General features: G+C 39.6%; 2 protein-coding genes across 3 annotated transcripts in view; one reads left to right on the plus strand and one right to left on the minus strand.

Moving 5' to 3' along the window:
- Positions 1-11277: 11277 nt before the first annotated feature.
- sertad3 (SERTA domain containing 3) lies at positions 11278-17295 on the plus strand. Of its 2 annotated transcripts, none has more exons than XM_034115806.1 (2): positions 11278-11400; positions 14385-17295. In XM_034115806.1, exon 2 carries the CDS (start codon positions 14392-14394, stop codon positions 15415-15417), a length of 1026 nt encoding a protein of 341 aa, XP_033971697.1. In that variant the 5' UTR covers positions 11278-11400; positions 14385-14391; the 3' UTR covers positions 15418-17295. The 2 variants fall into 2 exon arrangements, with proteins under 2 accessions (XP_033971697.1, XP_033971698.1); XM_034115807.1 differs by lacking the exon at positions 11278-11400 and adding an exon at positions 11429-12285.
- Positions 17296-18133: 838 nt separating this feature from the next.
- The window catches only part of kcnk6 (potassium channel, subfamily K, member 6), a 35925-nt gene continuing 26692 nt past the window's right edge, over positions 18134-27366 (minus strand). The window contains exon 3 of the mRNA XM_034115901.1: positions 18134-19532. Within this exon, the coding sequence (XP_033971792.1) occupies positions 19297-19532 (236 nt within the window). The 3' untranslated portion in view covers positions 18134-19296. The remainder of the gene's footprint in view (positions 19533-27366) is intronic.

Genomic DNA, 27366 nt, shown 5'->3' on the forward strand with positions numbered 1-27366 from the left:
AGGCCCTCTGACCCCCACCCCTTCCCTCGAAAAAAAGAAAAAAAAAGAGTTATTACGTCACAGCCTATACTTCAGCGGAATATCAAAACAACGGCCCAGGGTGCAAAACGCATCAATGACAGCGACCCTCTACCACACAAAACAACACCTGTGAACCCAATTTGTGTTATTTGACATTGAAAATGATATTGCATTGTGTTTGTTACTTTCGTTACAGTTGTATGTCTTAAGTGTAATTTGGCATGCTTTTATTTTGAAGGCGAGTTCACGCTGTTGACAGGAAGTTGTTGTTGCTATGGAAACAAGAACAGTTTCACAGCGGGCGGAACTCGTCATAAAGTCCGCGATAATAAAACCCACCCATTTAGAGGGAAGATATGATTGGTCAATTGTACTGTCATTTGACATTACTCTCTCGTTCAGTTACTATAGAGTGGCGAAGTCCCTCCCACTTACTTCCGGGGTATGGGACCTTATTTCGGAAAAATTATGCATTGAAGTCAATGGGGAGAGAAAACTTATCTTTCGATCCCGTTTGAATTGTGCCATGAATTACACATATGATGTTTGTCAATCTTAAAAAATCATTTCCATGTCAAAAAAGTCACAGTTTGTCTTAAAACTGTTGAAATATAAGACTTTGAAAAATACGAAACTAGAAAGACTACAAATCCCAGAGTCGCGTAAGTGATGTCACAATTGAGACACTACGATACACGTATAATACCGTATATATACGATCAGCGCCATATAGATATAATCTATCTATATGGCGCTGGCTCAGATAAGATAACTTTCACAAGATGCCTGTGTGCTTAGTACCAGGTTGTTATTATACCAGCAATGGGTCTTGCTTGTTCTTTCGCTTCCCGTCTGATGAAAGAGGAGTGTGTAGATCAAGTTAGCTACCTAGCTAGTAGCTAGCACGTTAGTTAGCATTACAGCCTTGTCATTTTTATTAGCCTTAACATGAAGTAACATTAAGTAACCCAAAATGTTAAACAGTAAGAGTAGTAGTCATATTTCGTGAACCCTTTGAATAGTACTGTCACCGGTGTGATCATTCTATAATACACCATTTAAGCCCGGGGGAGAAATGCTAACGCTAACGCTAGCGATCTTCTCTACTTCATGCTATCTGCACAAATGGTTGACATTAAACATTAAAACGACCGGGCAGTTCAGAGAGAATCAAAGGAAGGCAGGCAGGCAGCTTTGCATGACATTCTTCAGGACGTGTTTCATTGTGGTGATAGTGTGAGGGTAGCCAATCGGTTTGTTGACAGTAGTGACGGCCATCTTGGTGACGTGTGTTGTTCTGTGAGACCAGAGCATGGATGTATAATAAGAACTGGATACAGCGTGGGAGGCGGGGCCTCATTCATTCCTATGAGAGTTGCTCAATCGCGCATGATGACAAAATGGCCCAACTTTTGAGAGAGCGAAACGTCACAGATTACCCGGCATGCCTGAGAAGTACCCGTATGTGCGCTCATAGCGCATGCGCAACTTTAAACATGCCCCCCAAAATGCTCGCTCACATCAAGCACGTCAATTTGCGTACACGTAACAGCACCGCGCGTTCATGACAGCATGGTAATGGGTTGTTATGATGGATTTGATATTAACGACGAGGCGGCAGTTAGCAGCTAGCGGCTAGCTAGTAATTATGCTAATTTACACATCAGTCGTTATGTACTTTTATATTACGCTGATGTAACAGGATCTAGTGATATCCAAGCAACAGAGCTTAATTTAGCATGAAACTTGTGTGGGTTGTAGCCTACATGAAACCACTTGGTAATATATAAAAATATATGTATTTTGAGTTATGATCAATTGTGATTTAAATCTTTATCTAAAAAGTAAAGCTGATGATGGATTACTGTGGTGGAGTTAAAATAACAATAGCCTATTTCTCTTTGAAATGTGATGGAGTGAAAGGATAGTAACTGTGATTATTCATGTTAAGTACCCAACAAGTAACTACAACGTATAATACTTGAAGGAAAGGTGTAAAATGTTTCCATAAATACCAATATCACACAGTACAACACCCCTTGTTGTTAAATACCAACCATGTGTATATATATATATATATATGCCGCTAAAACTGTGTAATATACCTGGCTGCTAAATCCTCCAAACTGTTACAGGATGTGTATTTTGTAAAATGTGTAACTGTTTTTATTATAATTTCTTGTTTTTAATCTTTAATACTTTTTGTATGCATACTTTAAGTAACATTAGGCTGTCTTTGGCTCTTTTCTGCTGTAATAATGTAAATGTATTCTGATTCTGAACTAATTGATATGTTTTTGTCACAGTTTGTTTCCCTATATTGCGACACTTGTTTTGTTTAAGATTATTTCTCCTTTTTTTACAGACATCCCCAACCATAGTGGAATGCTGTTGTAAAGGATTGCATTGATCCGTGCATCAATACCTTCACCCAGCTTTGAGGCCTCCAATGAATGAAATCATCTTGTGGCTGGGAAAAATGTGAAAAAATAAATCTCACAAAGAGTGACTTTCTGGTGTAATCATTATAATATCAAAGACAAGCACTTTTAGTAACAATATATAAAATCATTCAGCAGCAGAGGTTGGGGTGGAAACAGCATTTCTAACTAAGATGATTACAATATTACAAGTTAAACATCAAGATGAACATACTATTATTAATTTAAAAAGTACATGGGAAACTTAAATATCCTGCAATATACCATTAGCAGAATAGGAACAAATGTGCCAAAACATTTCTAACATTAACATAAACTGAGGGCTTTCTTCCTGAGCCGCTGGGAGTAAAGCTCCTCCATGGGTGGCAGCTCCGTCCTGGTGATGTTCTGTGCAGTTTTCACCACCCTCTGTAAAGCCTTACGATTAAGGGCGGTGCAGCTGCCGTACCAGGCCGTGATGCAGCCGTGTCCGTGATGGACACAGAGGAACCTGAAGCTGCTGACTCTCCACCGTAGTCCCATTGATGGCGATGGGGGCGTGTCCCTCTCCCTGCTGCTTCCTGTAGTCCACAATCAGCTCCTTGGTTTTGCTGACGTTGAGATGGAGGTTGTTATCCTGGCACCAAGATGTCAGGTTTTCGACCTCCTCTCTGTACGCCGTCTCTTCGCCGTCTGTGATCTGGCCGATGACGGTCGTGTCGTCAGCACGTAGGCCCGTACCAGTGTCTTGAAGTGGCTGCGCTTCCTCCTGGGCCACATCCAAAATTGAGAAGAAAGAGAACAGACACACCACAGCTGGGTGAGGCTGGTGAGGCTGGGGAAGATGAGTAAAACAACTCAAGAGTAAGAGTGGGTAACTCAAGAGTAAGACTGGGTATGTATACATTCACTCCGCAGCTGCTTATAATCAGCTCATCACAGGCGTTCTCTTTAACCTATTACATTCACCTCATTCTCCAGCAGCCAAACACTGAGCTGCAGCCAAACTTTAAAATGGTTCTCCTCTCTCCTGCAGTCAGCTGTGATTTCAGGTGTTCATGCTGCCGCCCGCCTCCTCCCCATCCACCTCCTCCCCATCCACCTCTTCTCCACCCACCTCCGTTCATCATATCCAGAGCCAGGAGAGCTAATCCAAAGACCTCATCACACCTCCTCTTCATCCCATCTCCTCATCAAATCCAGATCTTCATCATCATCACCAGTGTCTAGACCCCGGGGAGGTTCCCTATGCTCACGGCTGCATTTCCCCCTTTAGATATAAGATTTCAGGATCGGGGTCTAATCGCCAAAGACTTAACATTTATCATATGACATGTGTCAATAAATGTTCTTTAAACAAAATGAAGTCTCTCCTGATTTAACTGTCTGGACCCCATCCTCAACTTTTTTTCAAACCACAACATGCCTTCAGAGGGCTTTCCTGTTGATCATAATTGGTGGATCTTTTAATCTAATAATTGCAATCAATATTATATATATTACCTTTTAATCTATATAAATTGTATTTACATTTGTTGTCACTATTTTTTCCACCTAGTTCTACAATGCCAGCCATAAGAGGTATACATTTCTTATTTTTGTGAATTTCTATATAAAATGCTGATTTTCTACCTGAAAATGCTTATGTATTTTTAATTACATTTTCGTAGAGCTTTGACTTTTTCAGCTGAATAAATATTATAACTAGATGGTTTTGTTCAGCATTGCCAGCTTCACTTTTGAGCTTTATGTTGTGCCCAGCATTCTCCTGTGCTCTGAAATCAAAATGTGGATAAGCATAACACAACACTAAAATAAACACTACAATACAACTTGTTATTTGACACACACAAGGTTGTTCATTTGTGTGTATAAATATAAAACACAGGCTATATACATATATATATATATATATATATATATATATATATATATATATATATATATATATATATACATATACAAGTATAATTAATACAACTGTTAATTTGATTAGAGCTTTGACACATATATCTTTATTTATATATGTATAAGTATGACGACTTCCTCGGGCGATATCATGGTATAGCTAATTAATCTGGGTCAAAACGTGTTGTGCCCACATGCAAAGGTTGTAAACTCTGGTTTATCCCTGCGTGGTATTATAGTAATAGCAAACAGCAACGTTCAACTCCTTTAATGGTATATTGCAAGTGCAATAAGAAGCTACAGGGACGTTAATCTACGTCGGTAATATTAACTTTATTTAATACAAGATTTACGGTACAAGATTTAATCATACAGCCCATGTAGTATAATATTTTACAAATGATGAATTACAGCAAACATGTGCAATATATCCGTTATTACAGCTCCGTGGGCTGGCAGTAAGGCGATATGGGTCCGTTCTTATTGTGCATCCATGGGTCAAGATAAACGCATGTAGTGCTGAACACGTAACATGAACGTGCCGGGCGGCGCGGTCCCGTGGGTTAGATGCGCGTTCATAATGCAGAGGGAAATAACTCTCAGAATAACGTTATTAGCACATTTTTACAACTTGAGGAACGAATGTTTTTAATAAGGGCTATACAAGTGTTCATACTGGGTAGTTTATTTAGTTTAAAAAAAATTATCCAACGAGTTACAGACCACTCTTTCCCCATGTAAGTCAATGGGAAAAAGTGTTTCCGGGCCTGGCAACCAAAAGGAAGTGTAGTACCGCCGTTTGGCCAGCACGAATATTTTCATCAGAGTCCGGCGCACTTCCTGGGGGCTTGGACCAGAGATGTAGTTCATTGACTCTATAGAGTGGCGAAGTCCCTCCCCTTCCGGTGGACCTCCATGGGACCTTATTTCGGAAAAGTTATGCATTGAAGTCAATGGAGAGAGAAAGATTATCTTTCGATCCCGTTTGAATTGTGCCATGAATTACACATATGTTGTTTGTCAATTTAAAAGATAATTTTGCAAGTCAAAAAAAAAAAAATGTGTCGTAAAACTGTGAAGTAACACATTTGTTTGTGTGAAACGCTCAAAGAACTACATCTGATCTCTGGTCAACAACACACGTCACCAAGATGGCCGTCACTACTGTCTTGTCAACACAAGAGACTACCCTCACTATCACTACAATGAAACACGTCCTGAAGAATGTCATGCAAAGCTGCCTGCCTTCCTTCCTTTGATTCTCTCTGAACTGCCTGGTCGTTTTAATGTTTAATGTCAACCATTTGTGCAGATAGCATGAAGTAGAGAAGATCGCTAGCGTTAGCGTTAGCATTTCTCCCCCGGGCTTAAATTGTGTATTATAGAATGACCACACCGGTGACAGTACTATTCAAAGGGTTCACGAAATATGACTACTACTCTTACTGTTTAACATTTTGGGTTACTTAATGTTACTTCATGTTAAGGCTAATAAAAATGACAAGGCTGTAATGCTAACTAACGTGCTAGCTACTAGCTAGGTAGCTAACTTGATCCACACACTCCTCTTTCATCAGACGGGAAGCGAAAGAACGAGCAAGACCCATTGCTGGTATAATAACAACCTGGTACTAAGCACACAGGCACAAAGTTATCTTATCTTAGCCAGCGCCATATAGATAGATTCTATCTATATGGCGCTGATCGTATATATACGGTATTATACGTGTATCGTAGTGTCTCAATTGTGACATCACTTACGCGACTCTGGGATTTGTAGTCTTTCTAGTTTCGTATTTTTCAAAGTCTTATATTTCAACAGTTTTAAGACAAACTGTGACTTTTTTGACATGGAAATGATTTTTTAAGATTGACAAACATCATATGTGTAATTCATGGCACAATTCAAACGGGATCGAAAGATAAGTTTTCTCTCCCCATTGACTTCTACGGAGCCCCCCTGGTGACATTGGTGAGAAAAATATTAATACGTGGCCACGTATTAATAATGCGTGGCCACTAATTAATAATGCGTGGCCACGAGTTAATAATGCGTGGCCACGAGTTAATAATGTGTGGCCACAAATTAGTTATTATGTTCCCACGAGTTAATAATGCGTGGCCACGCATTATTAATTAGTGGCCACGCATTATTAATACGTGGCCACGTATTAATATTTTTCTCACCAATGTCACCAGGGGGGCTCCGTAGGTTTTACATTAATCATTCTTACCTAAAAGCCAGCCATCACGCACAGCTCCGGCCTCAAGTCTGCGGCCAACACTGCTGTTACCAATAGAGATGGGCGAGTCCTGATTCATCCGGATCATTAACCCGGATCCTAGAAATGAGCTGGTCATGACGAGTCTCCCCTCTCCATTAACCCGAGTCCTTGAGTCCCACACTTGGTGTGACGTACAAATTAAAACTTAAATTGCGTCACTCGCTACTCTCTTTATAACATGTAAAATCACATTACAACGTACCCCAAGTCCATCTACCTACCCTTTAGTAAGTATACAGTCACAGGATAGCTGCCAGAAGTGATCGTTTGGCTCAGGGGAGGGGACGCGGATCAGTGAAACTTCCTGCAGACTCGTGGGGACTCAGAGGAGCCGACGGCTCCAACAGCAGACTCGCAGATTCGCAGATTCGCAAATTCGCAAATCCTGACTCGCTGCAACACACAGCGGATCAGACTCGTGCGGACTCGGAGCCGTAACCGTATAGCAGCAGATCCAGAGATCCAGCAGACTCGTCGTCATGCACGAGTCCACACAGCAGACTCGGGTTCGCAGATTCGCAGATTCGCAAATCCTGACTCGCTGCAACACACAGCGGATCAGACTCGTGCGGACTCGGAGCCGTAACCATATAGCAGCAGATCCAGAGATCCAGCAGACTCGTCCTCATGCACGAGTCAACAGCAGACTCAGATTTGCCAAATCGCAAAATAACCCTTTTTTTTGTGATCAACATTTTTTATTAAAGCAAAATACACTGTGTAGCGGAGGTTAATATAACGTCAGTTTAATAGATAGATAGATAGTACTTTATTGATCCCAAATTGGGAAATTGTTGTTGTTACAGCAGCATAAGGCATTTTACAATAAAACAAAACTACAAAATATACAAGAATAGAAATAAAAATAAAATAAAATATAAAATATAAAATATACATGTCGAAATAGAAAATATACATGCAGATATTATATATATATATATATATACAAATATATATATATATATATTCAAAATATATGGAATAATAATATGCTCGTGAAATGCAACAACTTTTCGGTTTCACCAATAGGATTTCTACGGTCTTGGTCATGCTGACTCATATGACTCAAATGACTCGTATGATCCGGATCTCTTCAATGACTGACTCAGAAGACCCTGAGTCCGTAAAATGATCCGGATTTGCCATCTCTAGTTACCAATAGTATGAAGCTGCAGCCTCGGAGGAGGGTGCACTCTCAGGACCGCATGCACTCTCAGGACCGCATGCACTCTCAGGACCCTAGTTGTTTTGCAACATCGCCACCTAGCGGATTGGATGACCGCAAAAGTACAACCAGCGAGTATTGAGTCTCATACACTGCGAGTCTCTTTAGACATTGTAATGCTTGTTATTAACCATCTAAAAATGCATGAAAATATGTTTTTCTTACTGAAATTACATTATTATTATTAACAACAAGTTGTTAATATGTTTTTGATTTTTAATAACAAATGTATTTTGTATGTCAGATGTAAAAAGATAGTCTTTTATATTTGTCTTTATCAAATTTGACATACAACATAAATATATATATATATATATATATTGTAGTAATAATGATATAATCTATTTATAATTGTAAATGTATATTGTATGTAGACATACATTTAGATGTATATTTTGTTAAAAGAAAACTGTTAATTTAGTTTTTGGGAGAAGGGGTGGGGTTAAATAAGTGTAAACTCCTTTGAATCAATTTGATACTGCTTATGTTTCTACAGTATCATAATTCTCTTGTTTCATATCATTATTATATATATATTTTTTTTATTGTATTACACGTTCGAAATAAATCAAATCAAATGTGTCTTTGAAGAGGTGCTAGATTACTCAAAAACAACTGTTAGTGTGTTTATGCACCAGGCTGCAAAGGATAAACATGCAATTTGACGAGAGGAATTTCAGTGCAGAATACATTTTTATTTATTGGGCACAATTTCCACACTGTGGATTCTTCACTGGGGTGAGGCGGGGTCTGCTGTTCCCTCAACCACCAGACAACAGCTCCAGCTGCAGTACCCCGGGAAGCCCTCTTCTGAGTAAAAACCCTGCAACACTCCTCGCCGTCCACTTCCCCGGTAGCCTGTGCCAACGTCCTTATAAAGGTTGTCGCAGTAAAAGCACCTGGAAATTTGGTATTCCTTCCGAAATTCCCTTTTGTGTCCCTCTGAGAAGACATTCCAGTTGACGACACCTGAAGTAGAATGTCATAAGAAAATTACAATTCAGACAGAAAAACAACAAAACCTTCCTTAATTTAGCTGACCTTACTCTTAGTCAATCAACTTCATAATACTAGGATAGGAGAAGGCAGAAGTAAAGACACTTTATAGACTTTGCAACATGTAGTGCATCGTTGTAAATCGGGCAAGGATCTCCCTTCTTGGATTGAAATATGCATCTTGAAAAAGAGAGAGCCTAATTGGTCAAACTGAACATTTTGAAATACTTTCACAGACAGACATAAATTAGGCCTAATTGTTAGATTCTGACACGACAGATTCTAACCTACAGAATAGGCCGACATAATAACTGACTAAAACACCTCATGCAATATTACAAAACATGTCAAAATGATGAGACTGTCTGATAAACAGTAAACAGGCAGTCAGCACAGTTAAGATTATTTACAATGAATTCAAATAGTAATACAATGACTATTAAAGAAGCATTTACACTGAAGACAGAACTTATATTAGGCTACTGCTGATTTAATGTAGCGGACAGACAGATCATATTGACATGCTTTCGTCATCCTTTGAAGTTTAATTAATTAGCTGACTATAATTAATGATCAGGGTTGGGAAGTTTACTTTTTTAAAATGTAGGTTACAGATGACTAATTACCCTGTTAAAAATGTAATACGTAATGTAACTGACTATGTAACTATTTGTATTGATAATTTAATGTTAATTATGGTTCTTTTATGTTTTTTGTGAGTCACTTTGGATAAAAGCCTCTGCTAAATAACATAACCATAACATACGGTTTCATTAAACAAATAAACAAAAAGGCTAACAGTTGGTTTTGCAGCGAGTCATCATAGGCTAACAGATGACATTTAGCACGTGTTACTGTAATTAGTGATTAAATCAACAATTAATGTAGGACACCTAGTTGGGCTTGCCAAAATCATGCTACAGTTTCATTAAACAAATAATCAAATATGCTAATGAAGCTAATGCTATTAGCATTAGCTTTTGCCGAAAGCTATAGCTAACAAATAATTGTTTTTAGTGCCTTTAATACTGTTAGAAGCTATCATAAGCTAACAGATGTTTGTTTGTATTGCCTTAAGACTATCATAGTTAATGTTAGCTAATCACACTTCATTTCAAGACACCGGAATTGTTATTAATGTTAAACAAATAAAACTTTAAAAGCACTTCACACTACTCACACTCTCTGCGTTGTCGTTCATATTCATGTCTCCTGCTCACTAGGTGGCGATGTTGCAAAACAACTAGGGTCCTGAGAGTGCACCCTCCTCCGAGGCTGCAGCTTCATACTACTCGCTGTTACGCCAAATGAAGGCGTCATGGGTTGACCCAGGCCACCGAGCAACTACATTTGTTAACAGCATGTTCGCATCACATATGATTTGGACATTAATGGAATGAAAGTGCTTTCGATTAACGAATGCACTTTGAAGCAATGTGAGTGCAGTCAATGGCACCGATTACATTTGGGAAACCGGACATTGTTGCAAATTGCATTTTTTTATTTGCCTGCTCACCCACCGTGTAAGGAAACTTAATGTACAAATGCGACAACGCAATGATACCTCCCAACACATCTGGCATAACACGGCTGAGGGTTGGCTGGGATATCCCCAACCTGTCAGCCATTTCCCTCTGAAACGTGCCGGTTGCCAGAAATCCAAGTGTTGTAAGCACTTGGATTGGAACCGGCACGGCTCGGTTTCTTAGTGTGCTTCTCTGCAAAGCCGGGCCCAACACAGCACAAAGCTCCAACAAAATGGCTCTTGGAAGTCGGAACCGACTCATGAGCCACTCATCATCATTGGCCAGCAAATCTTGCTGGTCTCTGAAATTTCGCTCCCTCCGCACTCTTTCATTCGCCAAGTCCTCTAGCAGTGCCAAATCAGCCATTGTGGGAGGGACTTCGCCACTCTATAGCGGGCCTCTCTGCGATTCACAGAGGGCCCGCTATAGAGTGGCGAAGTCCCTCCCACTTACTTCCGGGGTATGGGACCTTATTTCGGAAAAATTATGCATTGAAGTCTACGGAGCCCCCCTGGTGACATTGGTGAGAAAAATATTAATACGTGGCCACGTATTAATAATGCGTGGCCACTAATTAATAATGCGTGGCCACGCATTATTAACTCGTGGGAACATAATAACTAATTTGTGGCCACACATTATTAACTCGTGGCCACGCATTATTAACTCGTGGCCACGCATTATTAATTAGTGGCCACGCATTATTAATACGTGGCCACGTATTAATATTTTTCTCACCAATGTCACCAGGGGGGCTCCGTAGACTGATGTTCCTCTATTTGAATTTTATTTTGGAACAGGAAGTTGTTTTATTTTTGTCAACTTGTTTTTCTCCGCCGTCCAATACACAGGCCGAGGAGGAGCTAAAGCTGTTTTTCAAAGTTGACTCTGGTTCTTTAGGTGGCGTAATGTCGAGTGGTGGAATTTAAATCGAAACAGTAAACTTTGACATATTGATAGTTTACTTTAGACGAGTTGTGTCCATAGACCTTTTCCTCCCTGACGAATGCTGCTCTCAGGTAAATAACACAGTCTCTGAAATAAGATTGACTTGGTCAATAGTATATTTTATTATAGTTAAAAAAAGACTTTCTGTGGAAGTGTACATGTCAGGATCCACACTTTTAAAATTGTTATTTTTGCTTTGTCTTTATTTGTATTTAAATGGCAGTGAATGGTGTGCATTTTAAATGATATCCTCTAGTTTCGATTTATAATCGGACCAGTCTAATATCCTCGAAGACGTTTTCCTTTTTTATTACAGTAACTTTAATACAAACTTGAAATAATACGAGACAATTAGAACCCATATTTGTATGTAATTCTTAGTGTTTTACACACAAATTGTCATGCTTTGTACAAAAAGACAATATGTGGATGGACATCCTCCTGTCGGTGATGTAATCATTAAGGAATTAGTACAATGCAATGCAAATTACATAATAACAAGCTTGACTTTCCGGTATGGGCGGAAATTAATCAGGCCGGGAGTGAATTGACATCTGTACATATTTTGTGAAGTGTATTATTATCATAATGTCTCATAAAAACAGTTACAAGTGTTTGTAACGTGGAATTATACTGATTGAATGCAACGTACATAAACTACCCACAATGCCTTTCCAAACATCCAACCCCCAACTGGAATGCTTTTGGTGTGAAACTCTGCTCAAATCACAGGCGGGAGAACACCGAGGCAGTCGGCTGAAGTGAAGTTGTAGTGTTAAGAGTTCGAAACAGAACGTTTTAATAGTTTATAACTGCCGACTTTTTCCTAATGAGACGGGAAACTGTGTTTGGGTCGAAGAGGAGGCGGGAAAACGACATAATAACAAACAGAAACAGTAACGGTATCCACTACTAAACCTTACGTTACTGGAGAGGGACGAGGAGTGATTCAACAGGTCTGTTTGCTACATTTATGACTAACTTTCAGTTATTTTAATGTTTAATGACAGAACAAGCCCAATAGTTAACTCGTGTTGTGTCTGTTATCACGTTTGTTGCTTTTCAATGGCCTTGGGCGAGAAGGGCTCCGTTTCCCTCCTGAACGATAATGCTAACAACCCCCAACCCGCATATAACTAGCTAACTGAGACTAAGCTCGTGTTCACAGAAAACTTCTACGCATTACATTATCCCTCTATGTATCACGGTTATTTAATTTAAGCGTATTATAATGTTTTCAAGATATATCTAAAATGTTTACAGTATTAACGACATGCAATTAGTTGCCATATCATTCAGCCACATTTGAATAATCACAAAGCAGTAAATCCGTTTAAATACACAGGACATTGTATGTTATTTACTTCAAGACACGGGTTGTCAGTGGTGGAAAGTAACTAAGTACATTTACTCAAGTGTACTTGAAGTACTTTTTTGACGTATCTGTACTTTACTTGAGTATTTCCATTCAAAGTATTTGCATTTAAGTAGTAAGTGCATTTATTTTAAAACTCATAGTTACTTTGTACATAGGCTATAAATAAACATGATATGCTGATATGGCAAAATGCAGTACTATACTACTAATTACACAGTATTTATCTAAATTGGCTCCACATTGACCAATTTCAATACTAAACCACTACTTACACGTATACAAACAGGATGATATTTAGCTTTTAATTCAAGCTGTACTTTATATACTTCTGTTATGGGCCATTGTGCAGAACGAGAACCATTTACTTTTGGTACTTTGTGACTCTTAATACTTTTGCACTTTTACTTAAGTAACATTTTGAAATCAGGACTTTTACTTGTAGTGAGGTATTTTAAGATGATAGTATTTGTACTTCTTCCAACACTGCTGGTTCTTCATCTATTATATTGCCCCCTCCCTATCCACTCTTAGCCTAAGGGCTCTAACTTTAAATCATTTATTATTACTGATTAGCAGGGGTTTAACAAATAATCAAATCTTTACTAAGATACCATTTTAAAGTTTGATATTGTACTCAAGTAAAAGTACAACATTATTAGCATTATAATATAATTAAAGTACCAAAAGTAAAGTACTTATGCATAATGGCCTATTTCAGATTCATATGACTGGATTATTACCACAGCTGGTAATTGTGGAGCTCATTTGAGTTACCTTAAATACTGCTGCTGGATATCTTAATCTATATTCATATCTCACTATGTCTATTCATCAGTTGATTTATATTTGAGTATTATCTGATCATCTGAATCCGTAAAGTAATTCAAGCTGTCAAATAACTGTAGTGGAGTAAAAAGTGTAATAGTGGCTTCCAAAATGAAGTGGAATATATGTTTAAAGTAGTATTCAATTAAAATACTCATGTTAAGTACCGAAAAAATGTAATTAAGTAAAGCACTTGAGTAACTGTAATTTATTACATTCCACCACTGCCAATTAGATTTCTTAACATAATAAGGTGACTTAAAACAAAGTGTTCAAAGTGATATCTTAAAGTAGGAACAGTTTAAAAAAAAAAAAAACTTGATTCGCATGAATGAATTTATTTACACTAGATTAAATTTTCATTGATAAAAAACCCCAAAACAATATGTAATAAGGATTTAGCACAGATTTGCAGTAGGGCTGCTCAATTCATCGCAATTACGATTTTGGCTTGCAACGTTTATGAAAACAACATAATCGCAATAAAACAATTTTTTTTTTTTCGATAATTTTTTTTATTGGTTTTTCAGTTGAATTATACTTAAAGTTCAGGGTGATCAACTGTTAAAAACATACTGTTCACCATTTTCTTTCAATAAATGGATGTTTTCAAAGTAAATGGATAATCGTTTTTAATATCGCGATATCAATTATTGACCCAAATAATCGAGATTATGATTTTTGCCATAATCGAGCAGCCCTAATTTGCAGTAATCAAATGTATACTTAACTCATTAATTTGTTGATTTATTTAAAACCTTCATTCCTTTACTTAAAACACTGAGAAACGTATACTACATTGATTTTTGGTAGCAATACTGTCCACTAAACCGTTTATGCCTTCCTCCACAGTATAAAGATGATCATGAAGGGGCAGAAGCGAAAACACCCACCAGAGGAGGTGGAGGTCTCAGACAGGAGCAGCCCAATGTGGGAGAGCCAGCGCCAGTTTGTGTTCTCAGTTTCCCTGAACAAGTATCATCATGGCCAAGAGCTGCCTGAGCCCAGCCTGCGGAGGTCCGTCCTGATCGCCAACACCTTGCGGCAGGTCAGCCTGGAAGCTGTTGCAGCGCCCTCTGTGGACATGGAGGTGTCACCACCACCCTGTAGCTCTTCATCTGCACTTCACAAGAGTGTTGTCACCGCAAAACAGCACCCCGCAGAGACGTTTTCTAACAGCCACTCGGCTCTTGTAAGTTGCCCTACGGTTACTTTAAATGACTTGTCATATTGTGTTCCTGCATCAAATGCCCCTCTGTCTTTAAAAGATGAAGATGAGGACTGGGGATCCATGTCCATGGATTCTGATTTCTCCCTTTCAGTTGCCATCTCGTCCATCCTCACTGCACTGGACTCTACCATTGATGGTAGCTCCCAGGCAGCTCCCCGGACGCCTCTCAGATCCTTGGAGAACCTGTCGGCGCCCTCTGATGGAGGTGTGGCGTGGGTGAAGCAGGGACTCAGAGGCTATGGTGGAGGCTGGGAGCAGCAGGAAGAGGGGAGGGCGTGGGAGAGCAGCACAGAGCTGATGAGGTGCAGCTACCTCAGTGAGCTCACTGTGGAGGACCTGTTCCAGGATATAGACACATCCCTGCTGGAGAGGGACATGGAAGTTCTTGGGCTTATAGGCAGTGGAGGTGGATGCCCGACTGGGGATGACCTTTTACGGTATCTGCCACCTTTCTCCTCCTCCCTCTCACACCCCTTCTCCCTTTCTCTCAACCAGAATCTGAAGTGCCTGCCTTCGCTCTCCTCATTCGGCCCGTTGTCCTCTTCCTCCTCCTCTTCTCTACCTTCTCTTTCGTCGCCACACTTCTCGAGTCAGAATCATGTGAGAGAAGGACTGGATCTGGAGCATCTGATGGAGATCCTGGTGGAGTCCTGATCGCCCCGTGATACTGCAAATAAATAGCCTGAACAGCATTCACTAAGTTAGTGAACAGTGAACTGAAAGGCAAAGAGACTGAATTATCAAACAAATGAAATATTCACTTTGTTTTGATATATTCCTCAATGAAAAGTGTATAATGGGTTTCAGAATGTAGTTAGAATTTGAAACGGTTGGCGTCTAAGACAGGAAATGCTAAAATTGGGCTAGCATGAAGATTAGCTGTGAAGCAACTGGCAGCTTTTTGTAAAACATAAAGCGTTAGTGTTTCACTGGCAAAAATGGAGGTCAAGTCACGGTGAAAACTATGTGGGCAGTAAACCAGATAAGGCTGTTTTTTAATGAGTCAGCTTATAAGGAACTGCTGAAAAGCATTTTACTACAGTGTCCAGTGTGACTAAGTTAATAGGAACTAGGGAGGGGAAGGGAGGTGTCAGATTCTAAAACAGGATTTATACAGCAAATAAGATGATGTAAGAGAAACATAACAGAACATTTGTCAAATGTATCACAGCTTCGAGTAAAACTGAGTTCACATTGAACATCCTGGTTTACCTAGAGTAGGGAAAAAAATCCGCAACCATTCATGTACTGTTGTTGTGAACAGTGGACTGAACACATGAGATAAATCCCTTATAACACGTGTAAAATGTGAATGTGAGAGGATGTGGTGAGGCTGGTATTTGAAGGAGAATAACTGATACACTAGTATATTATGGTTCAAACTTCTATGAAGAAACATTTTAGCCTCATATTTATCACTGAGTTCGAACAGGGGGCCCGGTATCAGGTGCTAAGAGATGAGGTCAGGATTTTAAGAATAGCAGCACCCAGAAAATGTGAGTTTTATTCAGAAGAAATCCACAAGAACTGGTATTTTTTTTTCAATGTGTATAATTATTTAAGGTTATTGTTAGCTTTGCGATTCTTCTTTGTATCCATCAGTTCATTATCAGTTATACTTCACCAACTGGAGGTACAGTATATTTTCATGTATCCTATTTTAGCAGTAAAGAATAATACTCAGTGAAAATCTCCTGCCTCTCTACCAGCGGACTGTTCAACAGATGTTTCCATTCAAATAGCTTTACAGTACTGTGCTAACACATTGTCATGGATTCAATGTAGCAGTTCAGAGCCACTGTGTCACAACCACTACACAGCTTCTGTTGTACAGATGTGATATTACTGATCCGTCCTGCTGGGTGTGGAGCAGCACGCTGTTAGCCATGTTGGCTGATGGAGTGTAGGTGGTGCTGCCTGACAGCTCAGTTTAGGGGGGTCCACTCGTGTTGTCTGGTTTACATCTGAATTCTTGCACTTTTGTAAATAATATGCATTTCTAAGTCATGTGGGGTCTGTTTACTCTGTATTTATTAAGCAGTGGTAAAACTAAGCCTAATTAATTTGAACCCGTAAAGTGAAGCGCAATGACATGTTATGTTAATGTTTGTTCTTTCAAAGCAAACCACTTTGCTCAGGTGTTTTGAACTGCATCGTAACCAGCTGTATATGTTGATCCAGCATGTAATCCATCTCTGTTTGAAATGGTAAATAATGATAAATAGTTTGGGAACACATGATACCTTTCTGTCAGGTGTACTTTGATCCTGTTTTAGATCAGTTGCTTTCTATGCAGAGTTTCTTTGTGAGTACCTGGACTGCAGTCTATTTATAAATGGAGTATTTGTTAAGATGAGTTATTATGTCGTTCCATATTTTTCTAATGGTTTATTAATGTACCGTCATGGCAGTTATTTGATTTACTTGTATTTGAATGGTTATGTTTAATTGAGGGCAGAATGCCTGGACACTATGTATTTTTATAAATGCAAATGCTGTTAAACTATACTGATATTTTGAATAAAATGTGAAATGAAACAATGCTGTATTTTCATTATTTACATGATGTATTAATGTATTAAGTACACTTTAAGACAGAGGTTTGACATTTTGGTTCAAAGCAAACTGCTGAAACAGCATTCTGTGAATTGAACTCTTAACTGCAGTATTTCCACTTATGGCCCCGGAGGAAGCTGCAGTATTTGATTCCAGCAGTTGCAAAGGAGAAAAGATACAACGTTTAAAACAATGACACCTTCAATCTTATTTGAAGCTTTAATATTCTGAAACATTGAGTTCAATATTCCAGCAGTAATTGAGTGTGGAGGAGTTCAATTCATTTACTTAACAATTTAGAATCACGACAGTCGGAGCATACCATTTTGTAAGCTAAATCTCCAACCAGAGGTGTTTTTGATTAAAAGCACTGAATAAGAAACGGAACCAGTGTTTGATTCTTTCATTAGATTACATTTCAATTTGAGAAATTTCAAAAAATTGAAAATCACTTGCACACTTGTGTAATTATGTAGTATATTTGTATATGTATATGTATGTATATGTATATATATTTGTATTAACTTATTCTGTATATTACGTATCTGGCATTTTTTAGAATTGCGAATCTATTTCTACTGTTGATATATATTTACCATTCAAGTTTTTTTTTATTCATCATTTCATTCTATTTTATTTTATATTTAATTTGTGTGCAATGCCTTGTTAACAGGCTGCTGTGATAAAACCATTTCCCAATTTGGGATCAATGAAGTATATCTAAAATAATAATCTAATCTAATTCTGCTCTCAGAGCACGGAGCAAAGCAAGGGACTGTTACAGTACTTCAGATAATGCGTGACTGAACAACAAATAACATTTTTGAATGAAAACTATGAGAAAAACGGAACAAAACATGAAAACCTAATACAGGCAAAAAGTATTTTTAATTTACATCAACAGTGAATATATGTTAAACTACTATATAACTAATCTACTATACGACTTAACATCAATATACAACAACAAAAACAGACGACTTATTTTACAGTATCAGGATATATTTAGCCTTCTCATTACTCAACAACCTCGATGGTAAGAGAACAATAACCGACATGAACATTAAAGTGCATTTCAAGTGTTCATGATCTCTAAATCACACAGAACATGTTGTTTTTGGTTTTCCATTGAAATTAATTACTTCCTGCATCACCACAATGAAACAAAGGTTAGTCTTTTCTTTATTTTCCTCAATCCCTCTTTTCCAACCCTTTAGCCCTTTTGTATGACTCCTCCTAACATGTTGTGCTTCATACCTGTAAACAGCAGGGGGCAGCACCATAAAGGGGGACAGTGCTGTCTGAGGGTTCTGTACCAAGGCTGAGCCTGACTTCTTCCACACAGGAAGTCTGGTCCAACACATCCTCAGCATTTTTAAATGCTCAGCTTAGGACCACATTGGAAGATGCGTTCAAGTGGTGCAAAAGTGAGTAAGGACAATCCTGTTTCTGCACAACTGGACTGCTGGAGGTGATGATGTGCATACATGAAATATAAAAAGGGTAGGAGCAAGACAATGAAATCAAAACAAATGAAGGCAAAGGTGTTAAAGCACTGTCAGCAAACCTGTGACACATAAAACAACGTGACAGAAATGCATGCAAAGGGATCTGAAAACAATAAACCATTAGTCAAAAAGTGAATGTGTGTTCCTGAGGCTGTGAACGCAGCAGCCAAACCCTTACAGTGAACGCACCACAGTTACAGCGGTGTGGAGGAGGAAAAGGAACAATTGTTACCACATATTTGATCCCAGGCAGGGTAACGTAGTCAGGAGAGTCCTTTCATACTTCCAGAGAGCGCTGTAGTTACCACTCAAAGAATGTGGCTTGCTCTCACAAAGGCTGAATCTTAAAACTCATCTCAATTCCTCATCAATATGCTCTCCTTTTGGGTTGTTTTTAACAAAGTCATATTTCAGATTCAGCCGACAGTCTGCGTGCCAGAGGTAGTTTTCTTTTCTCCCCTGCCTTAGCCTATCCGGTGTTCATGGTGTTGTAGGAGGGCTGGGAGCCCGGCTCCAGAGGCTTCGTGGCCTCCTTCTCAGTCAGGTCTTTGTGTCCGACCTCCACCATGGGCTCCCTGTCCTCCTCCAGGTCGGACTCCTCGCAGCGCGGCAGCTGCAGGAAGGTGGTCAGGCCGTGCAGGTCGGCCATCTTGTGGAAGGTGCGCAGCAGCAGGAACATCACCATCAGACCCACGAACAGGTAGACTGGGGGGGGTGACAGGAGGTTATTTATTTAGCAGAACAACATTCTATTTTTGCGAAAGAAACTCACTTTACCTTTTTTTTTTTTTTTTTTAAATGAATGATAAGAAAGTTTAGGAAAAAAATGATTATGTGGGAAAAAGCTAAACAGTTTTTCTGCTCCTTAAAAAAATGTAATCAACTATTAATTTATGTAAGGAGTTTTTTCAGATTGTAATACTTTGTACGCATGTATGTATTTGAATGAACAAAGTAAAAAAGGAAAGTCCAGGTAAACAGTGAATTGACAAAACCATAGTGAAAAGCTAGAAAACAAATGGCTTTTTCAAACATGTTTTTCATTGCATGGCCTCAGATCTACTTCACATAGTAAACAAGTCTCTTCACTCAGGTGTTTTTCCACAGGCCCTAAAAACTGCAGTCATTAATCCGCTCTTAAAAAATAATAATCGAGATGCTTCTGTAATGAACAATTACAGGCCCATATCAAACCTGCCATTTAGTTTAGTTTATTTATTTATAGTGTTGTGGACAGTCCCCATCGATGAACTGTCACAAAAACAGTAAATGGAGCAGCTTTAGCCGACATGGCTAATTTCCAGCTGTTGTCCCCGGCCAGATGGTAATAGACACCCTTAAAATCACAATATATCAACAGCATTAGTTATAAAAAAATATATAAAATAAAAAGGATGAAAGAAAGATTTCAGGATTTGGAAAAACGTGTCCATGCTTTTATCTTCAGTAGACTGGACTACTGTAATGGTGTCTTTACACACTGAAAAAAAGGACTTTTTGGCTTTGTAAATATTACTTTGATTATATGTTTAAATTCTACAATACATTAGTATTTCAGTAATTTTACTCCAAATGTCTCCTTTTATTTAATGTGTTACTTGTGTTTCTATGTAATTTTGAATCTTCATTTTGATAAGTGAATTTTAACAATAGCACCAAGTAAATATTACCTAAATTATTGTATTGACTGTACAACCTGTTAAAGCTATTAAAATGTACATGGGAAATGCAAGTTAACTGTGGGTGACGTCATAGGAGAGTATTTCCCGCACGTTGCCCCCGCAGACATGCACGGACAGTCTACTCAGAAGGTTGACATTTGAGTGGAACTTGAAGACTGCTTGGTCGACCATTTCATTTGAATATTCATCGATGTGGAGTCATGTGAGTATGTTTATGTGCTTGGTTAACTTGTTATATTCCTATTAGCTTGTCAGCTGAAGTCAGTATTTGGTTATTAAAAATGTAAGTCTAAGTTAGCTAACATTAGCTGGTTAACTAGCTCATTATCGTGCTAGCAAACTTAGCCCGGTTTCATGCAAGTTGCACACATCAGATATAATATTTTTTTTTTAATGGCTTATTTGAAGCTTCAAAGTTGTCGGCTACGACAACATTCGCCGTTTATAATGGAAACTATGGCGCACTTTTAAAAATTTGAATAGTTTTTTATTTCGGGAGAGGGGGGTGTTCATGGCTCCAGCTCGACAAAAGAAATACTCAACAGTATGTGCGACGCTACGTGATGCGGTCAGTTTCACTGCAGCCTAGAGAAGGACAAAGTGGTCATGGAATATTATATTTGCAATTAAATATGAACAGCGCGATTTAAAAGGTAAGTGTGTCTGTGTGTTTGCCTCGATGGATTCACTGTTGGCGCTTTTCCAGTGCAGCACTTAGCACAGTTTGGTTTGACCCGGCCCGTAACAACATACTGATACCGGTTAGTAAAAACCATGAATTAATGCTTTGACAAGTCTGCGTTTTGTACTTGTTTCACTTTTGTCTAGTTTCTGAACAAATATGAGGAGCTGTGAGCTCTGAGTGCTAACAGCTAACGGCTGATGTTCCGGTGTGAACGCGGCTATTGAAGATTCCTGCAGTACAGGAAGTGACGATCCTGAACACGTTTTTTTCCCGGCCCCCCGAAGGACTCATCACGGAGGTGATGAGTCCGCTCACCATGCACTTTGGGTCGGCCTTGGTCAAGCCCTTTTGACCCCCCCCAGCCTGGTTCTCGTAAAAGCCATTTTTCGCTCAAATGATACCATGGAGGAATGTAACGGGAGTTGACAGGGGACTCTCCCCGCCTCACGAGTGCCTATTTTCGGACACTTTTTTTCACATTTTCCCCGGTTCTATTCATTTTTATTTTGTTGGCTATTTCACCCGGTTCCTTCTAACTGGGACACTGCCCGGTCCGGGTGTCCCCCCACGGCCAGTGTCCAGCCCCCCCTCCCACTCATCCATATATTAACAGATTTTGACATGTTTTGTTGCATTTTTCTCCTCTCCGCTCTGTGATCGAATGGCAAACGCGACCCACCATGCCCACGGCCTAGTTCTGCTGCTCTGGCGGTTGGTTCTTCCGAACTGCGGGTTCGACTCTGATGACCGGGAGGGTGTGCTGCGTTGGGGTGGGGGACTTCCCCCACTTTGCGTGTCTCTTCCTTCCCGGCCGGCCGACGACGCACGGTCTGACGGGTCCCACCACGGGTCCCGCAGCGGGGTAGAGGTTCAGGGCTGGAACCTCCCCACCTCCGCCGCGGTGCACCCGGCCAACACGGTTGTTTGTCGAACCCGCCACTGTTGTCTAGCGGGTGTAACTATACAAGATATCGTTATTTATTTATATAAAAAAAAATATATATATATATATATATATATATATATATATAATAAGTGTCATTGCGATTTTATTTTGTATTAGCGTGCATTTCATGTTCGGAAAGTGGGGCTGTACTGAGAGTAACAATACAATTGAAACAGTTGAGGGGAACGTGCACCTTTTGCACACAAACAATTGCGTTTGTTTTGCTAATGTACCATTAGCTCCTGCGGTTTTAGGCGGCGGAAGTGACGTAATCTGCCACCCAGGACAAGAGATAAAAATAACGCCATACTCAGAGAATGTATCCTACGGTTTTAAAACACATTATTGTACATTAAAGTTACATTCTGATGATTAGTGACAGTTCATTTTATTTATTTCATTATTTGAAAAACAAAACCACTTTCCACTAGGGAGGAAAAGGTCGGCGCCCTTTATTGACCAGCCGCGCCACTGATAACAATACTATTTCTGGGTCGCAGAGAGAGCAGCCTGGCAGAGAGAGATACAGAGAGAGAGAGAGAGAGGAGAGAGAGAGAGAGAGAGAGACAGAGAAGAGAAGAGACAGACTAGAAGACATGACAGAGAGAGAAGGACAGAGAGAGAGAGACCAGACAGAGAGAGACAGACAGACAGAGACAGAGAGACAGACAGAAGAGAGCAGAGACAGACAGAGACAGACAGACAGAGACAGACACAGACAGGACAGACACAGAGACAGAGACAGAGACAGAGACAGAGAGAGACAGACAGAGACAGAGAGACAGACAAGAGAGAGAGAGAGAGACAAGAGAGAGAGAGAGAGAGAGACAGGACAAGAGAGAGAGACAAGAGAGAGACAGACAAGAGAGAGAGAGAGAGAGAGAGAGAGAGAGAGAGAGAGAGAGACAGACAAGAGAGAGAGACAAGAGAGAGAGAGAGAGAGAAAAAGAGAGAGACAGGGAGAGAGAGAGAGAGAGAGAGAGAGAGAGAGAGAGTAAGACAGACAGAGAGAGAGAGAGAGAGAAACAGACAGAGAGAGAGACAGAGAAGACAGAGAGAGAGAAGACAGGACAGAGAGACAGACAGACAGAGAGAGAAGACAGAGAGAGACAGAGAGGGAGAGACATATACATACATAGTACATATATATATATATACATATATATACATACATACACATATATATGTATATATATATATATATATATATATATATATATATATATATATATATATATATATATACACACATATATACATATATATATACACACACATATATATACACACATATACATATACACATACACATATACATATATATATATATATATATATATATATATTACAGCACAATTTTTTGTTTTATAGATTTGAGTGGTTCAAAATTTCGGGTCGCGATTTATTGACAAAGGACAAAGTGGGTCCCGAGGCCTGACCAGTTGAGAACCACTGTTTAAACTGTACAGAGACATCTTTAGCACAGTAATTAAGAGAAACGATGCTCATCAGCTAAATGTTTGGCGTCTTTAAATTGAAGATAAACAGAATTATGAGATAAATGTAAATTAATATTCTTTTTAAATGTCCGTTTTATTTGTGAAAATCATTTAGAAAAAGACAGAAACTACAATGTTATTCTATGTCATGTCTGCTCCATTCAAGATTGCTTAAACTAGGAACATGTGGACAGTAAAGAGTTAAGGAATTAATGTCCAAGTTTGACTTATAATGGTCAGTAAACAGTGACTATTTGAGTAAACCCATTTCATCCAAAGAGGAAGACAAAAGTGCCTCAAGTTGTTTGTTTGCTCAGCGTTTGTTATTTCTGCTCTCTTTCTCGCGTTTCCCTTCATGAAATGCCACGTGGTTTTCTTCTGTCACATGAATGCAACAAACTGCCACACACAGAGTCCGGTCATGGACAAAGGTCCCTCACTGTACTGCAGGACAACAACAGTGTAGGATTACAGCAGCTGCACAACATTACAGTTACTGTGGGAGGTGTACAGGAAGTGAGGAAGGGGAAATCCAGGGGAAATCCATCAGTAAAGTCGAAGCCACGTTAACAGTAAGCCTTGATGCAAGCTACCTGGAAGTAGATTTAAAGAACAAGAGATCACCTCCTTTTTATCACTTGTAATCCCTTTTCCCTCTGTGAAGCACTCATTCTAGTGAAAAACAGAACATGATGAGTTCGGATTTTAGACAGCCTAAATCCTTGAAGTACAATCTCAAAGTATTTGCCTCTCAGCAACACCAGAAATTATTTGCCGGAAAAGCCTCTAAAAAGGCATTTTGAACTTTGCTTGGTCAATCTTATGTTAAGGGAGTTTTAACATGGTTGTGCCCTTTTCATTGCAACACTTCAGGATCAGAATACATTTCATATGATGACAATGTAGGGATTATTGTTGAGAAATTATAGGAAACAAGAGTTTCAATGCTTAGTAGGATTTCCACTTCCTACCTCCTACAAAAATGATGGCTGGTAACCGGTGAATCATATTATCAGAACACAAAAACACTTATGAGAAGTTGGCCATCATTACCACTACAGCAGGGAATGTGCATGTGCAGGAATGCATTTATTCACATATGATCAGATTGAGCACTTCAGCTGGGGAAACATCAGTTTCATGAGAAGGCCACACCTTACAGTCGGTCACTAATCCTGCAGGAACGCGTGGGTTAATGTGACTCTACATCATCATTATATAATACAGCCTGAGGTATGAGAAAACAACATGGCTGCACCGTGTGAACTGCCAGGCTTTACTGAAGTCAAGGGATTATCCGAGGACACAAATACAGCAACTTCCTGTGTGAACATTAAATCTGAATTGGGATTTCCCAAATGTAGGTCCATTCAGGAAGAAGTGTAGCAGAGACATACTTAAGTCCTAAATGACCACAGAAACCAAATAAATACCCAGCAGATCACAGTTATTTCTAAAGGTTGTTCCAGTGTTTGTTTGATATTCTCTGTAGAGCTCTCTGACTGAGACCACAAATAACAAAACCACAGCATGGCTACATTTGGACAAAAGGTCATTCAAGCCCTGAAAACACCCACACAGATGATGAATAACAAGAGCAGGACTATGAGAATAACCTCCATCATGTGACAGGGAAGGCTCAATCTAAAACAAGAACAAAGAACCACTGGGACCCTGGACAGGGATTTATGAAGAGGCACATTTACAGTTATCATCTGAATCATGTCATTTATGAAGATTCCCAAATGGTTGCCAAACTAAGAAATGATTGTTTCCTGACCTGTGAAGCTGAGACACTTTTGAATGATTTTCATTACCAACACTATCAAAATGTACCACAACACGTGTATTCTATTGCTTGCTCCAAAGATGCTTGAATACTAAAGGGCATATTTAAACATTTGAAACTCGACACCTGCTGCCAATAGTTTGGGGTCCCACAGGGGTCTATCTTTGGTCCTCTCCTCTTTTCTCTGTACACCAATTCACTTGGTTCTCTCTTTCGCTCTCATGGCTTCTCCTACCACAGCTACACAGATGACACACAACTGGTTCTGTGTCTTTGTTTCCCTGGTCTGAAACCCGGGTGGTCGCAAGTATCTCTGCTTGTCTGTCTGACATCTCTCAGTGGATGTCTGCACCTGAAGCTCAACCTAAACAAGACCAAACTGCTCTTCATCCCAGGTAAGGACTCTCCCATCCATGACCTGTCCATCAACATTGGCCCCTCTGCTGTTACCCCGACTCAGACTGCATGGAACCTAGGTGTGACACTGGACGACCAATTGTCCTCCACTTCTAACATCACTGCTACAACCCGCTCCTACAGATACACTCTGTACAACATCAGGAGGACACGTCCCAGAAGGCCGCACAGGTCCTGATCCAGGCTCTTGTCATCTTGCGCCTTGACTACTGCAACTCCCTCGTGGCTGCTCTACCTGCAAATACCATCTGGCCTCTGCAGCTAATTCAAAATGCAGCAGCCCTACTGGTCTTCAACCTCCCCGAGTCCTCCCACACTAATTCCTCCTTCGCTCCCTTCCCTAGCTGCCAGAATATGCTTCATGACATTTCTACTGGCCTACCATGCTGTAAAGAGATCTGGTCCATCCTAAATCCAAGACATGGTCAAACCATACACTGCAGCATTTGCACTTGGCTCGGCATCTGCCAATCAGTTGCTACTCCCTCACTGCGAAGTGGAACCAGGTACACCTAAAAAAAGAAGACACGCCTTTTTGTTGGCTGCCAAATGGTGGAACGAGTCCCACTGATATCAGGACAGCCTACATATCTTCCGTTGCAAACTGAAGACCCACCTGTTTCGCTTATACCTTGGCGAAAAGAAAAAAAAGAAAAACGTATGCAGCAGCACTAACAATGATATTGCTTGTTTGAAGTAAATATGTAAGCACTGTTCTTGTTGTCCTTAGTTTGAATCTTTATGGTTTATTGCCCTTATTGTAAGTCGCTTTGGATAAAAGCAGCAGCTAAATGCTATGTAATGTAAAAAATACATAAAAACTAATAACCAGCACATCACAGTTGAGTCATGAGAGGCTTTACCTAGGCGCGGTCTTCATCTACATGTACATAGCTACAAGAACATCTGAAGCTGATAGGAACCATTGATGTTCAAAGTATTTAGACAAAAACCTTTTATTACCATTTTCTTTATTGGACCGATTGTGGTGCAAAATGAAAAGTCAGAGGCCCATCAATGTGTGATACAAAATTGAACCAAAGCCAATAGTCAAATCATGGATTAGTGAAGTGTCCATAAACATAATTTCTATGTCCCATAGTGGCTGTTAGCGGACGTGGCCTCTTTGTGGTTTGGGTTGTGATGATCCTACTCACACTTCTACATTTCAACGCAGGCACTAACCAAAGTCCAGCCGGGTCAAACAGTTTTGTGTAGTTTTCTACAGAACTGATGATCCAAATATCTTCATGTGCGGCACTCTGTTACTATTCGTTGAATAAAAGAAAATAATTTAAAGTAAACTTGGGCACTTTGTATATTTAAATATTATGTGTTGACATTTATAATGAAGATTAGCAGATTAGAGGTGGTGTGAACAAGTAACAGACTGACTGCCTCGCCATAGAGCCATGCCACACATGAATGATGTTGCACCAATGATTTCTAGGTTTCAGAAAGCTTATAAAAAACTAAAAATACTTCTGGGCACATTTATTTCAGTTCCATGAAACTCTCTGC

Source organism: Trematomus bernacchii, unplaced genomic scaffold (assembly GCF_902827165.1).
Source record: "Trematomus bernacchii unplaced genomic scaffold, fTreBer1.1, whole genome shotgun sequence".
Classification (NCBI taxonomy): Eukaryota; Metazoa; Chordata; class Actinopteri; order Perciformes; family Nototheniidae; genus Trematomus; species Trematomus bernacchii.